Raw genomic sequence first — 14568 nt, forward strand, 5'->3', positions numbered from 1 at the left:
TGTGGAAATAACATTGCTGAAAAGAAACCAGAGGTGGTCATATTTTAGAGATCAGAGGTCTGAGGTGTATAGAGGTTAAGTGACTTGTCCAAGGTCACTGAAATTTAATGTCAAAATCAAGACCAAAATCCAGGTATCCCCCCACTGGTGATCTGCCTCCCCACCAATTCTGATACCCTCCACCTTCCCATACTCCCTTCCCCAGATAAACTTCTGTCAGATAAGTTACATTGTATTTACAAAGTATAAGCAAACACATACATACACAATATAATGGCATCTTAAAAGAATAATAAAAAGGATAAAAGCAATATTAGATTTCAGAGTGTTAATGCATTGGATAGGGAAGCAGTGTACCTGAATGCTGAGAAAACATGTTACAGGGTTTTCCAAAATGTTGCAATTCCCTTCTTGTTTTTTATTTAGATGAATACAGGAACCAGGAGCCAGGTAGCACAAGGAAGTTTTGGGAGGAGGGTTAGTATAAAGAGGGTAATTGATTCATCTTTGCCTGTGATATACAAATATGTACTGTATAATAAAATCTTCTTACACAGAGACCAGATCCAATCACCACTTCACTCTCTGTAGATCACGAAGAAAAATAGCATCAACATGATTCCAAAGGGAATAGTTAGCCCACATTTTTAAAATAATTTAGTTAAAACACTCTCAAAGACTATTTAAGCAAGTAGTTTACATATAAAATGTAGAAATCGCTATTAGATAGCCTTGCCTTTGGAAGCATATTAAACATTTTTATAACTGACCTGGTTAGAGACAAATTTACCAGAATCAAATTTACAGGTGAATCAAAGTGCACAGAATTGGAAGATTTTAACCAAAATTCCCAGTGAAATGTAAAATGGATAGATAAAATGCCCTTCACATATGTGTGCATGCATTAATGTATGTATGTGCATATTTGTAGCAATTGAGAAAGATCTGGCCGAACAGGAGTTCACTCGAGAAGATGTAGAGGTTTCAAATGTTTATAAGCTCAATGTGAGCCAAGGGAGAAGAAAAACCTTAATACAAAGTTAAAATACAACATTAAATTACATTAAGTACATAAAATCCCTCTGCACTCTTCACTCACCCATCAACATCAAAAGCAGTTATGGGAACCACACTTTTAGAGGAACAGAAACAAATCTAGCCAGAGAGTGATGGGTTGGTGGGGAAAAGGAAGGGTTCTGTAACCTGAGTCAAATGGAGAATGGCTTGTGGCATGGGTACCAGAGCCAAGCAAGCTTTCCACAAATATAAGATGTGTAACTGCTCTGGAACGCATGAGCCTCTGACCGTCTCCCAGGAACGTTGCTGAAAGGACTCTGCATGAGAGATTAGACTAAATAACCTCAACCACAACAACTCTCCCAGCTCAGGGATTTTATGGCTTGTGCTGGGAGCAAACCCACATCTATTTTACATGGTAGTGGATTAGATCATTTCATGTCCTTCCTGGGGAAGAATACTCTCTAGAGTGTTTTGACAACTAACCAAAAATATATGTAGACAACCTTGGTGACTAGAAGATGCAATAGTCACTCAACTCACCACTCCCATCCCACCCTCCCACACAACCTACCATCTGGTCAGCCCAGAAAGCTAGAAATTAAGGGCAGATTTTCTGACTGTAAAATCTAAGCTAATGCACATCAGGTAGAGAGACTTATGGCTAGATTTCCTTGTGTGTTGGCAGACTCCAGAGCAAGCGTGGACCATTTGCATCAAGATGACTTGAGTTCCTTGATAAAAATACATGTTCCTAGGTCAGATAGATCCCAGACCTACTGAATCGGAATTATTAGGGGTAGGAATCAGGAAGTTCATGTTCAGCAAGTCCCGCAGGTAATTTGTATCACATTGAGAACACCTGTTGCAGAGCAGTGCTTCTCGGACTTTAGTGTGCAATGGAATCATCTGCAGAGCTTTTCACACCCAGGATTCTGGGCTCTAGAGATTCTGCTTTAGAGGCCTTAGGTGGGGGCCTCAGAATTTGCAATTCAAACAATCTCACAGGTGATGCCAATGTTGCTGGTCAGTGGGCAATACTTTGAGTTTACTGCCTTAGAGAATTGCTGGTTCCATTATCAAAGAACTCAGGTACTGAGGTAGGTAGCTTCTGAAACGATCCCCAATGATTCCCTGCTTCCTAGTATTCCACCCTTGGTAACCCCCTTCCTCCTTCAGTGTGGGCCAGACCTAGTGACTCACTTATAATGAATAGAAATAGACAAAACTAAGGGGTTGTCACTGCTGCAATTAGGTTATGAAGAGACACTGACTTCTCTCTCACTCGCTCTCACTCCTGCCCCTCTCACTCACTCTCTGATGCAGCTACCATGCTGTGAACTGCTCCGTGCAAATGCCCACATGCCCATCACTGTGGGCAGCCCTTGGCCAACAGCCAGTGGGGACTGACTCCTGCCAACAACCATATGAGTGAGCTTGCAAATGGTCCTTCTCTAGCTGACCTTGAGGTGACTGCAGCCTTGTGAGCCACCCAGAGCCAGAGGACCTAGCTAAGTCACATTGGATTCCTGCCCTATGGAAACAGTGAGATAATAAATGTTTCAAGCCACTCAGTGTGTTATGCAATGACAGATAACACATAGAGATGCTTTGTAAAGGAGCTACACTAAAATCAGTAAGATACATTGGTATTTAATCCATCCTTCAAGTCTCCCATCTCATCTGTCCCTATTATAAAGGAGACAAAATGTGTGTGTAAATGTAAACATGCAATATTTAATGATATACACTATTTATGTGTAATTTATGTCATAATTTTCTTAGTGCTCTGTTTTCAAGCCTTGGCCCTTGGAAAGCTTCCCTGGAGTTTCTGAGAGGTTATGTGGCAGGACGGAGATGGTGGTTCCGAGTCAGACCCCATGCCCTGTGCATTCCATCCGGCCATTCTGAGGCTGTGTCTTTTGAGCTAAGAGCATGGTGAAGTCTCTCCTGCCAGACCCCATGAGCATGAAGACGGGCACCTCCTTTGGTTCTGAAGAAACAAAAGAAAGAAGCCCCTGGCAAGGGGAAGGGTCTTTCCCTGAGAAAATCAGTGAAGAGCACAAACTCTCATCTGCTTGTCCTTTAGCCAGTGCAGTGCCTGATTTCCTCACTGGGGGAAGGAGAGAAGGTTCCCAGAGAGCAAGGTTTTTCATCTTCAGAATTATGTGTCAAGAAAGTGCATTTTAGAGGCCAGGATTTTTAATCGTTGCTGCATCATCCACTCCTTGTGTGGCCGGAATGATCCCCTCTCCCTCTGGACTTCGCTCTTCTCATTGTAAAATGAGGGGCTGAGCCAGGTGATGACTCAGACCCTGCTGATTAGTATCTAAGAGGCTGGGCAGAGAGGCAGCCTCTGGCCATGGCGACCAGTCAGCTCTCCTCAGAGGGCCAGGCCCCCACCACTCAGCCACCTCGCCCTCTCCGAGGAACACCCAGAGGGGTTGCTGTGCCACAGGGGGCTCTGACAGATGGTGTCCAGCCTGTTCCTAATGGTGTCCTGCAGTTCCTTGTCACCCAGCATGACCGCTGCTGCCAGGGCCAGCAGGAAGTACTCAGTGGCGTCGTGGGCATCCTAACCCCATGGTATGGGGGCAAAGAAGAGATAGCATTAGCAAACACTTCCAGGGCAGATAGGGAGGCAGTGCTGGGGACTCTAGCTTCTTCTGCCCAACATCCCATCCCCTTCTTCTCATTCCTCAAGGGAGTTCCTCTCCCACCCCTCTGTGGTCCCCAGGGCATTGCTAATCACAGTCCCCCTCCACCTGAGGCAGAGGTGGTACCTTACCAGGCTCGGCCAATCATGAAACATCATTGCTCTGGGCACGGTGCTTCAGGGATGTATTCATGACCCAAACATGACCTACCCATCACTCCCCAGAACTTTTCAGTGTGACCCAGCAGGGGAAATGGTCCCTCCAGTAGCTGGAGGGGAAGGAGGCCAAGAAACAAAGAGAAGTAGAAACATACAGAGTGAAGGGATACAGAGAGAGGTAGGAAATCCATGATGACATTTGAGTACCAGGATCCAGAACTACCTGAAACTAAATCTATACCTCAATTTCCAGTTGTTTAGGTCAATAAATTGCCTTTTTTGCTTAAGGTAATTTGAGTTGAGTTCTTCCCTTGGAAATCCCTAGAATCCGTGGTTGATACAATCAGACCACACCCTCTTGGTCCCTGAACCACTTCCTGGGAGCTGTGGGCAGAGGCAAGATGGCTAGGGAGTCCTTCGCTACCCCTGTCCCTCCCTACATAATAGGGATGAGGAATAGATGCTTCTTTGGGTGAGACTCAAAAATGGATGTCTGGTTCCCATTAACCTGTGGGCAGAGGCAAGATGGCTAGGGAGTCCTTCGCTACCCCTGTCCCTCCCTACATAATACGGATGAGGAATAGATGCTTCTTTGGGTGAGACTCAAAAATGGATGTCTGGTTCCCATTAACCCTCATAAGTCAATAATTAATTCAGGCCAGAAATGAAGTCTGGTAAATAAGGAAAGGACAGCAGAGTTGCCCTGAGGGTCCCCTGAAGGCCAGACACAAGTATGACTCAGAGGCCACTGTATAAAGAGATTAAGGCTGGAGAGGACAGGAACCTCTGGTAAGAGGAAGCCAAACCTGGGGACACAGTTTGAGGGTCAGAGTTGTAACAGAGAATTGCAGACCCCCAACACAATTCTAGAAGTGACTGGCAAAACAAGAGGTTCTGGGCAAGCAGGGCTAAAGCCTTCTCAGGACCTAGGCATACCTATATTCATGGGCCCCATACCTCATTGTCTCAAATACACACCAACATTTCTTATAAAATATAGTTTTATATAACTATAAGAAATGAGTTGCAGTTGACCAGTTAACCTGTAACATTTTGTGGACATACAATTAGGCATTAATTTTTATTTTAATTTTGAAGCTTATATCTATTTTGTTTTGGGGTCTCATATATTCTCATAGACTATTGAGGGGACTCACATGTACTAGACAATGTGCGTGTAGTGCCTGACAGATAAAGCAGCCCCAGAAATTACAGCAGGGTAAAGAGAAAGAGGAGCTACTATCTATTTCTTCAGCAGAGATGGGATCACTTTTGAGGTCTCCAGTGGGGCCAAGTAGAAATAGTCTTTGTGTCCCCTGTGGAGCCACTCCCCACTCTATGAGGCAAGACTCCCCATCTTGGCTCTTTAGTCATCTCAACTTTACCCCCAAAGGATCTCCACCACCTTTGTGTGAGTCAGAAAAGTGTATAGCGCTCTCATGTAACCTTGGAAGTCTAGCTCTTACCTTCAGCTGGTAGAAGGTGAGTTGGCCCAGGCGATAATACACCTTGGTATAGTACAGGGCTTCCTTGGGACTCTGCAGCCAGGGTGGACAGAGGGACAGAGTCTTCAGGTAGCAGTCCTCAGCCATCTCATACATGTGCAGGGAGTAGTACACTGTAGCCAAGCGGTGAAAGGCCACCAGCTTCTGCCTCTGATTTCCTAGGAATCAGAAGACAGAGAGGTATCCTGTGGCCAACATTTTGCATCATCATTCACTCACTCATTCCGTATAACATTTTAAAGGTCTACTAAATGTCAGGGACTGTGCTTGGGGCATAAGAAACAAAACAGATAGGAGATCTCAGCCCTCATGAAGTTTATTATCTTCATAGGACACAGAGATTCCTTACATAGTTTCACAAACAACAAATGCAGAATTACACTGTGCTAAGTGCTGCAGAAGAAAGCCTGGAGCTCTCTAGGAGAGTGCCTCAGTAGACTATATGTGCTGGTCAAAGTTTGCTGAGACAATTCTCTGAAGAAAACTGTCTCCTTATTGCAGATGTCACTAACTCAGAACTCTGAGAAAGAATTAGTTCTAAATCCCTGTGATGGGACCTGGTGACAAGACTAGTTTGATTGAGTAGCTAAGAATACCATGCAATAATACACAGTTATACAGAATAAGTCCGTATAACAAGTGTCTTCTCCTCCACATAAAAGTCTCTCCTTCAGAGAGTTCTCCGAATTGCCACCAAGGAGCAGTCACTCCACAGTCCTTTTACCAACTCTCAGTCTCAGATAGGTTGCAGAGACCCAGTCACTTCTAAACCATGCTTTAGAACACTGGTTTCCAATGGGTCTGTGACTTGTTGTTTGGGGTTTTGGTGGGTTTGTTTTTTTTTTAATGACTAACCAACCCCTTTAATACAAAGTGACCTTTATAGGGAACAAAGGCTTCCAATGACAACTTTGGAATATTTGCAAGGTAGCTGTTTGATACCATCTAAAAACATGACTTTTAAGCTTCAAAGGGCCGAAAGCAAAAATTAAGAGATAGTCCAAGAGAAAGAAAATTCACTGATATGGAAAAATCCAGTCACAGGGAAGTACATGCAGGAAGGGTGTATAAATAGCCTCTTTCCAGCTCCCATCCAGGGAGGGGTAGAGATTGCTAAGAGAAAGCTGCCTGGGACCCTTGAGGCCTTTCCTGACATTAGCAGTCACTCAGATGAGGTTTCTTGCAGCAAAGAAAATGGTAGAAAAGAAAGAGAAAAGTGCAATTAGATACAATAAAGTCCAGTATCATCCACACTGGATGCTCTTGAAAATACCCAGAAGTCCCTTCATAATCATCACAGAAGACTCCATTTACCCCTACATCTAATCAAGCTTCTTTAATCAAACCTGCTTTTCCTCAAGTACCAACATTCATGATGAGTAATTTTTTTATCTTTTTTATTCTGCAGTTTTTCTGTTTTAATGACTTACATTATTTCTCACTAGCTTTTGCCATAAATGCAAGCTATTTCAGCTATATTGTGAGTTAGGTTAATGAGAACCTGACCTTCATTTACACTTTGATTCCAAGAATGGAGTCAAATGGGAGAATGTGATTTTGACTAACAACCAATTAAATATTCAGGACACAGTCCTTTTTTAATGGGGGCAATGCCTATGCATAGAATAAAATACCATTTACCTCATACTCAGGGAACAATACAAACTGTAATATCATAATGATTATAATATAGTAATTATGATTTTTAGCAGCATGTACACATTTTATGTTTGAATAGTTAAGTATTTATTTTAATGTTTTGGAAAAAAGATCAATGATGCATCAAACCTGTGATTTCAGATAAGGCTAAATGTAAAAAGCATAGTTAATTTGAATAATTTGGAAGAAGCAAAGTTAGTGTGGCATAGATAACACTTACCAAAGACTTCCTATGTACCTAGCCCTGTGTTGCAGTCTTTACATGAATAATCACGGGTCTTCATAACAACTGCATGAGGTGGGTGCTATTTTTAATCCTGATTTGGCAATGATAAATGGACTTCCTATGTACCTAGCCCTGTGTTGCAGTCTTTACATGAATAATCACAGGTCTTCATAACAACTGCATGAGGTGGGTGCTATTTTTAATCCTGATTTGGCAATGATAAATTTGAGGCTTATAGAGGTTCAGCAGCTTGTTTCACTAAGGTCTCCCTGACTTTGGACCTGGGACTTGAATCCATACAATCTGACTCCAGAGCCTGTGCCGTTACTGTTTTGTTGTACATCCTTGAGTAGTGTTTATCCCTCCCATTCAATATGCCCGACAGTGAAGACCACCGACCTGTGACTGTGCTCAGTCTGGCAGCCAAGGTGGCAAATTCCAGGGCCTTCTCATAGCCTGCGAGGCTGATCTGCAGCTCCGTCAGCTTGTTGAATATCCGGAGCTCTGTTCTCATCACTTTCATCCTCCTTGCTAAAGGAACAGCCCCAGCCTGAGAACAGAGGCACAAGGAACATTTGTCTAGCTGAGAATCATCAGTACATACCAGGGTCTAGGAGGCCTCGATTCTCCTGGCAGGGGCTGGGTGGATGGGCTAAAGTGAAGGGGGTCGGTGCATTTCCGTGCATGCCTTTTCTCAACTCACTCTCCTGGTCCTTTCTCGTGGTGCTTTATCCAAATCTTAGAGGTGGAAGGATTAGAGGTCATCAGGTCTCCTGAAATTGGGGAAACCTAGAGCAGGAAAGGGCAGTGACTGTTCCCAAGATCACGTGGGAAGTTATTCGCCTCTCAGCTATGTGCTCTCTTAGCGTCCACAGCTCTAATTCATGAAGTACACATACGCACATGCTCATAGTGTCTGAAAGCTCTCAATAAATGTTCATTTCTATATTTTTATTATGGTAGGATTATAGGCAGGTCACTTTGTCTCTCTGAGCCTTAGTTTTCTTGTCTACAAAATGTATATGAAAATAAGCACCTCACTAGTCAGAGACGTGTTTCTTGTACTCCCCACCCCTTGCTCAGTGCCTGGCACAGACGGGGAGCTTGATAATGTTTGAAGACTGAACAACTGAACACACAAATGAATGAATTGCTGAATAAATGAAATTTTAGGATCAAATAAGATAATGAGGTTTCCAAACTTTAGTCGGTGATGAACAACAATTATGATATTTGACATATTTGCTTAACATCTGGACATTTCTTTAATTTGTATTATTTCTCAAATCAACTCTTTTATTATCTTGCCTCATTCTTTGCAATAATATCTGTGAAATCATGGGTTTGATGAGCTGCTATTATACATTTTTAATTTTTTTAAATACCTTTTAATACATGCTCAGTAAAAACATAGTAAACAAAAATGTTTATCCATGTACCACTTTATATCATCTCTACCACGCCACCAGTGGTACATGGAAAACACTGGTAAATGTGGAAGTGTGCTACAAACTGTAAAGTACCATGCACAAAAGAGATGTAATTATTATGGTGTATAATCTTGGGAAGGATCATTTATCAAGCCTGAGAATGACATTTTATCAGATCCTTCCCTGAGCACCTTCTAGGTTGAAGAGAGGAAGAGTAAGTGGGTGCTGGATGTGTAAGGGAGGGAAGAAAAACACCAGCAAGAAAGGTGAAGAGGAATCTGAGATGAAAGCCCAGTGTGTCCCTGCCTACGTTTGTGCCAGAGCCCAGCTCAACACACTGCATAGCCGTGACTTACTCGGTAATACTCCACTGCACGATGCCTGTGGCGGGTCCCATTGAAGAACACGTCACCTGCTTCTTCGTAGAGCTTGAGAGCCAGGGAGGGCTCCTCGGCCTTCAGGGCTGTCTGGATGGCAGCCTGGGTGGGATAGAGACGGCTGTCAAAGAAGAGTCAGGGGCTTCCAGACCTCCCCAGGACTGGCAGGAGTAAGATGCAGACCACCTAGTTTAACCCTCTGTTACAGTCCCCCAAATCCAAAATTGTCCTGCACACTCATAGGGCTAGAAAAAAGACAGAGCATTTCCCCATCATGGTACAAGAGGTTACTTTTGGTGGTGCTAGGGATGAATTTTAGCAGCATATAGATAGACATTTTATATTTTAATAGTTATGTATTTATTTTAATGTATTTTAGAAAAAAGGATCGATAAAGTATCAAGTCTGTGATTTCAGTCAGCATTGTTTAGCATAAGGTTAAGTGTAAAGCAAGGTTAATTTGAAGTTGGATCTAAAAAAATAAGCAAATAATGGTAGAGAATGTACATGGATATAGCAAAACTATTTTCTTAATGTGTAAATGACTAAGATTAAAAAACAGTGATCTAATCCAACACCTACTCTTTCTGGATTAAGATAGTAAGGCTCAGAAAGAATACGGAAACTCTCCAAGTTCACACCAATAGTTAATGGCAAATAAATACTAGTATCTTCCAGCCCAATACCCTTCTCTTAGCCCCCACAGTCTCTTTATTAAGATAGTAAGGCTCAGAAAGAATACGGAAACTCTCCAAGTTCACACCAATAGTTAGTGGCAAATAAATACTAGTATCTTCCAGCCCAATACCCTTCTCTTAGCCCCCACAGTCTCTTTATCTCTAGCAAGCTATTTCATATTGCACCTCAATGAAAGTGAAGAGGAAGTTGAACAGTGAAGAGTGTCAAGCCGTATCTGCAGCACAGTTACACAACCTCAAATAGCCTTAGGTGGAGAATGATTCACGTTAATGAAAACAACCCCGCCGAACATCACGTTAGGTGTCAGCCTGGGGTTGTGCGGGGCCTTAGAGCAGTTCTGTCCAGTGAACATCTAAACACTCAGGCAACTCTGCAGTTATTGTTGTTGCATGTGCAGCTACACAGACAGGGGCAGTGGGATGGAATCCCGGAGTCAGGAGTTTTGCACGATACAGTGCACAACCCAAACAGCTCCCTCTCAGCTCCAGTCTCCCAGTCATGACAGAAGATTGAATTGTCTGCTCTTTGAAAATGCTTCTAGCTCTAAAATCCCAAGGCAGAATAGTGTAGAGGCTGAGAAGTGAAGACTCTAAGTCAGACTGCCTGTGTGCAACTCTCAGCTGCACCACTTGCCAGCTGTATCATCTTGGGCAAGTTACTCAGCCTCTCTGAGCCTCATCTGTACAGTGAAAATTATAATAGAAACTTCTACTTCACTTGTAATGAGAACTGAACTACATTAGGCTGGTGAAGTGTTTAGCAAAGTCTCCTGTTCATAGGAAGCATGCAACAATGTTATGCAGCCATTGTTAAGTCTCAACAGAAGGGAGTCTGTGCAAATTTACGTAATAGTATAAAGGAGAATTAAATGAGAGAAAATAAAACATTTTGCATACCATCATATTATTTAATGTTAGTATTGTACAGATAATAGTTATAATAGCAATAACAATAAAATACCATTTATTAAGCCTTTACTAAGTCCTGAGCACTTAGTAAGTGCATATAATGCATTTGCCACTATGCAAATGAGATGTGTGTGTGTGTGTGTGTGTGTGTGTAGTGTACATATAAGGTAAGATTAGGTAAGATATATATATGTCCTGAGCACTTAGTAAGTGCATATAATGCATTTGCCACTATGCAAATGAGATGTGTGTGTGTGTGTGTGTGTGTAGTGTACATATAAGGTAAGATTAGGTAAGATATATATATATACATATAACATGTATACATATATGTATCTTACCTAATCCTTACACTAAGAGATTGGGTTTCCCCATGAAGAAATTGAGGCCCAGAGTGCTCATGTAGCAAGCCCAAAGTCACACAGTCCATGATCAATGCCTCCATGATTTGATTCCACTTTTGTCTCTTCAAAGCTCAGGCTTTTAATCACTACACTATACCACATTTCAGATATTAAAAGTATGCAAACAAAAAAATACCCACAAGAGAACAATGTTGTTAATACCCCCCACACATCAACCTTGCCTCAAATTGCAGCAAAATCCTAAATTCAAAGTGCACATTGAGCTTTGGAAAGAAGGGTATGCTTAATGTGAGAGGTGAGCAATGGCTCACATCCCCCCAGGGCTCACATCCTCCCAGGGCTCACACATGGATATGGGACTCAGGGACTGGCTGTTTGCCACCAGTACTCAGCTTGCGGGACTGCTGAGTTTCCGTCATGTGTCCAGGGAGCAGCCCAGTGTTGATCCTCTGTCCAAGGGCTTGGCATGGACATCACGCCTCTCTAATTCCAGCTGGTCAATTTGGAGAGCACACCTACCTCTCCAAATAGCCCAAGTCGTCAGATCCCTGAGAGCTCTGCAGGAAGCCTACCTGCAGGTACAGCTCCACCAGCTCGTCTTCTCGCATGAGGTAGTGGAGTCGCCCCGCCCCGAGCCAGGCCTCGGCAGCCTTGTCTCTCTCCCCCAGGTCGATGAAGATACGCAGGCTCTCCTTGATGCATGTGAGGGACTTCCTGAGGGACCTGGAAGGTAGACCCAGACTTGTGAGATGTAAGGGCTCAGAGTTCACTCAGCACAGAAAGAAACTGAGGCTTTGGAGGGAAAAACTGTCACAGATCACACAGAGAGGTCAGGATTTGATTTCAGTCCTGCCTCTGTCCCAACCAGCTACGTGGCCTTGAGAAAGTACCAAACCTGTCTGTGCCTTGGTTTCCCCATCCCATAAAATAGGGATGTGTTTGTACCTGCCTGAGAGGATTGTTGTGAGAATTAAATGAGATAATGAAACTAGAGTGCTTAGAGACAGTGCCTATCACATAGAAAGCACTTCATGAATATTTAAATTTAGTTATTATTATTATTATTGACCCATAGTCCATCAATCTTTCTACTGCACTATAGCATTTTTTTCATTAGCACCTAGCACTCAGTAGACACCGAATCCATATTTATTGAATGGATGCACAAATGAGTGATCATAGAGGTAACCTTATATCATCAAAAGATTTTGATGTTTTGTACGAGAAGAGAAATCAAAGTAGGGTAAAAGTTTTAAACGGTTGGTGTTTAATGGAGTATTTAGTTATGTGGAAAACTGTCTTATGTAGAAAACCCTTCCTGCCTGACAGGGATTAAGGAAGAAATGAGTCATAGGTAATGTAGTGTCACACAGATTCAGAATTCTAGAACAGGAAGGAACACTGGGCATTATCTAGACAGTAGTTCTCAACCCCAGCAGCAATTAGAATCACCTGGAAGCTTTTTAAACATACATACATAGCCAAACTCTTCCCCAGTGTGTTGAAAGGCCAGAGCCCTGCATTCTGGGAGTGTGGATCAGGCACCAGCATTTTGTCAAAGCTCCCCATGTGACTCTACCATGGGGCCTGGGTTGAGACTTGCTAATCTAGTGCAACCCCCTTATTTTATAAAGAAAACAGGCCCAGAGATGGAAGGAGCTCACATAAAGTTGCACAGCATGTTAGGGGAAGATCCAAGACCAGAACTCCCTTCTCCTGAGTCCCAGCCCAGGACTCGTCCACAACACCCCTACTTCTCAAAGTGCGATTCCTGGCATATCTTCATTGTCATTAACTAGGGGGCTCATTAAAAACACAGACCCCCAGAGCTACCTCAGACTGACTGAATCAGAATCATTACAATTGCAATCCAGGAATCTGAATTACTAAAACACGTCCAGGTTATGCTCATGCACACCAACGTTTGAGAACCGCTGCACCAAACCACGCAACTCCTGAACATGCTGATCAGCATCAACCACACCTGTGGACAATTAGGTAGGAAGTCCTCGTCAAATGTGGCTACCACCTCATCATGGACAACTCAGCCACTGGAGCCCCTTGTGCACAGTAATGCAAACAAGCATTGCCTCTAACTAATGAGGCCCTCAGTCTTTTCGGCAGTAGGCAGCTGTTGGCCTTCTAGAGAGAGTGCCAGGCACTTGGCCCCTGGTAAGAACTGGGAAGAAAGAACTCAAGCTGTCTCCACTGCCCTGTCTTTGACATGAGATTTGCTGAGGATGATCACTGGCCACCCTCTCTCAAGTATTAGAATGTCAAACTTGCTGCTGCTGACAATGTGCTGTGAGCTGAGAAGCTGCACACAATGCCAAGGTGTGCAGCTCCCTGGCTGAGCTATGATAACCACAGGTCTCCTTCCCTTATAGGAAGCTCTGTTCTCTCCCCACTCTGTACTCCCAAACCTCAAGCAGGGTTAAGAGGCTTGGTAAGTCTGTCCTCTACCGCTCTTGCTTCTCTCACTGGAACAGCTGAAGACAGGACCCATAAATCTCATCCTGATCCTATTTCCTGCTGTCCTGGGATACCCTTGGGCTTTAGTTGTTTTCCCCAAACCCTCAAAAAGCAAGATTTAGGTTATTACAAAGAGGTCAACTCACAGAGCAGGAATTTGCTTCTTGGATTTTCCTGAGTTCATTATGACTATGGAAGAGAGCAGATCACTATTTCTCTCCAAGAAACACCCATCGGCGGAAGGCAAGACAACAGAGACTCCGATACTCACACAGCACCATTGAGACTCCTTGTGAATGGAAGATTGTCCAAAGACAACTGCTTCTCACCAAGACTTACACCTGACCCATGATCTTCAGTGAAAGACAAGTGCCTCTGTGAAATTGGGAAGTGGTCTCCAGCTTTATTGGTTTTTTCCTATCATCACTCACCACCTCACTATTTTACATCTGCCGGTAGCAGTGCTGTGTCACCCACCAGCTGAGCCCTGGCTTGACCTGCAATGGCCCAGCAGCCCAATTTCTCCGGCCACCACCTGCAGGCTCTAGGTCTGGTTCAGCTTTTAAATTAAGACAAGCAAGGAGCACTGCTGGTGGGTCAGCATTGACTCAGCCTTGTGCACTCCTGGGTCTCTCATGCATGTGCCCCTCTGTGATCTCTCTCTCCTTTCCCATCTTGATTCTTCTTTTTTTCTCATTTTTCCTGTCCCCAAGTTCAGTCTCTGAGGCTGAGTCCTTGTTTCTTCTTTCCTACCTGAACATCAGGTATGAGCCTGTGGCAAAGTGACCCCAATACACCTGCACTCCCAGACTTCCTCCTACCCACCTTGCTGAGGCTTTCCAGATCCCTGCCTTGCCTGAATGAGTCTAACCTCTGGCCAAAACCCCGCGTCCTCTAATCAGTCCTGTCCTGTTTTGATAACAAGAACTGCCATTCACTGAAGGCTGACCCTGTTCCCAGTGTTGGGATATGCAACTTCAGTATACATTCCCTCATTTAGTTCCCAGAGAAACCCTGAACCATTAGGGTTCTTAGCCCATTTTACAAATGAAGAAACCCAGTGGGTTTTTTGTTTGTTTGTTTGTTTGTTTGTTT

The 14568-nt window shown here is 43.5% G+C and overlaps 1 protein-coding gene across 1 annotated transcript in view; it reads right to left on the minus strand.

Moving 5' to 3' along the window:
• Positions 1-976: 976 nt before the first annotated feature.
• The window catches only part of SH3TC2 (SH3 domain and tetratricopeptide repeats 2), a 68808-nt gene continuing 55216 nt past the window's right edge, over positions 977-14568 (minus strand). Inside the window, exons 14-18 of the mRNA XM_008586918.1 lie at positions 11574-11724; positions 9009-9131; positions 7622-7772; positions 5299-5495; positions 977-3592 (exon numbers count right to left, since the gene is read on the minus strand). Of these exons, the coding sequence (XP_008585140.1) occupies positions 3401-3592; positions 5299-5495; positions 7622-7772; positions 9009-9131; positions 11574-11724 (814 nt within the window). The 3' untranslated portion in view covers positions 977-3400. The remainder of the gene's footprint in view (positions 3593-5298; positions 5496-7621; positions 7773-9008; positions 9132-11573; positions 11725-14568) is intronic.

Source organism: Galeopterus variegatus, unplaced genomic scaffold (assembly GCF_000696425.1).
Source record: "Galeopterus variegatus unplaced genomic scaffold, G_variegatus-3.0.2 Scaffold4179, whole genome shotgun sequence".
NCBI classification, from domain to species: Eukaryota; Metazoa; Chordata; class Mammalia; order Dermoptera; family Cynocephalidae; genus Galeopterus; species Galeopterus variegatus.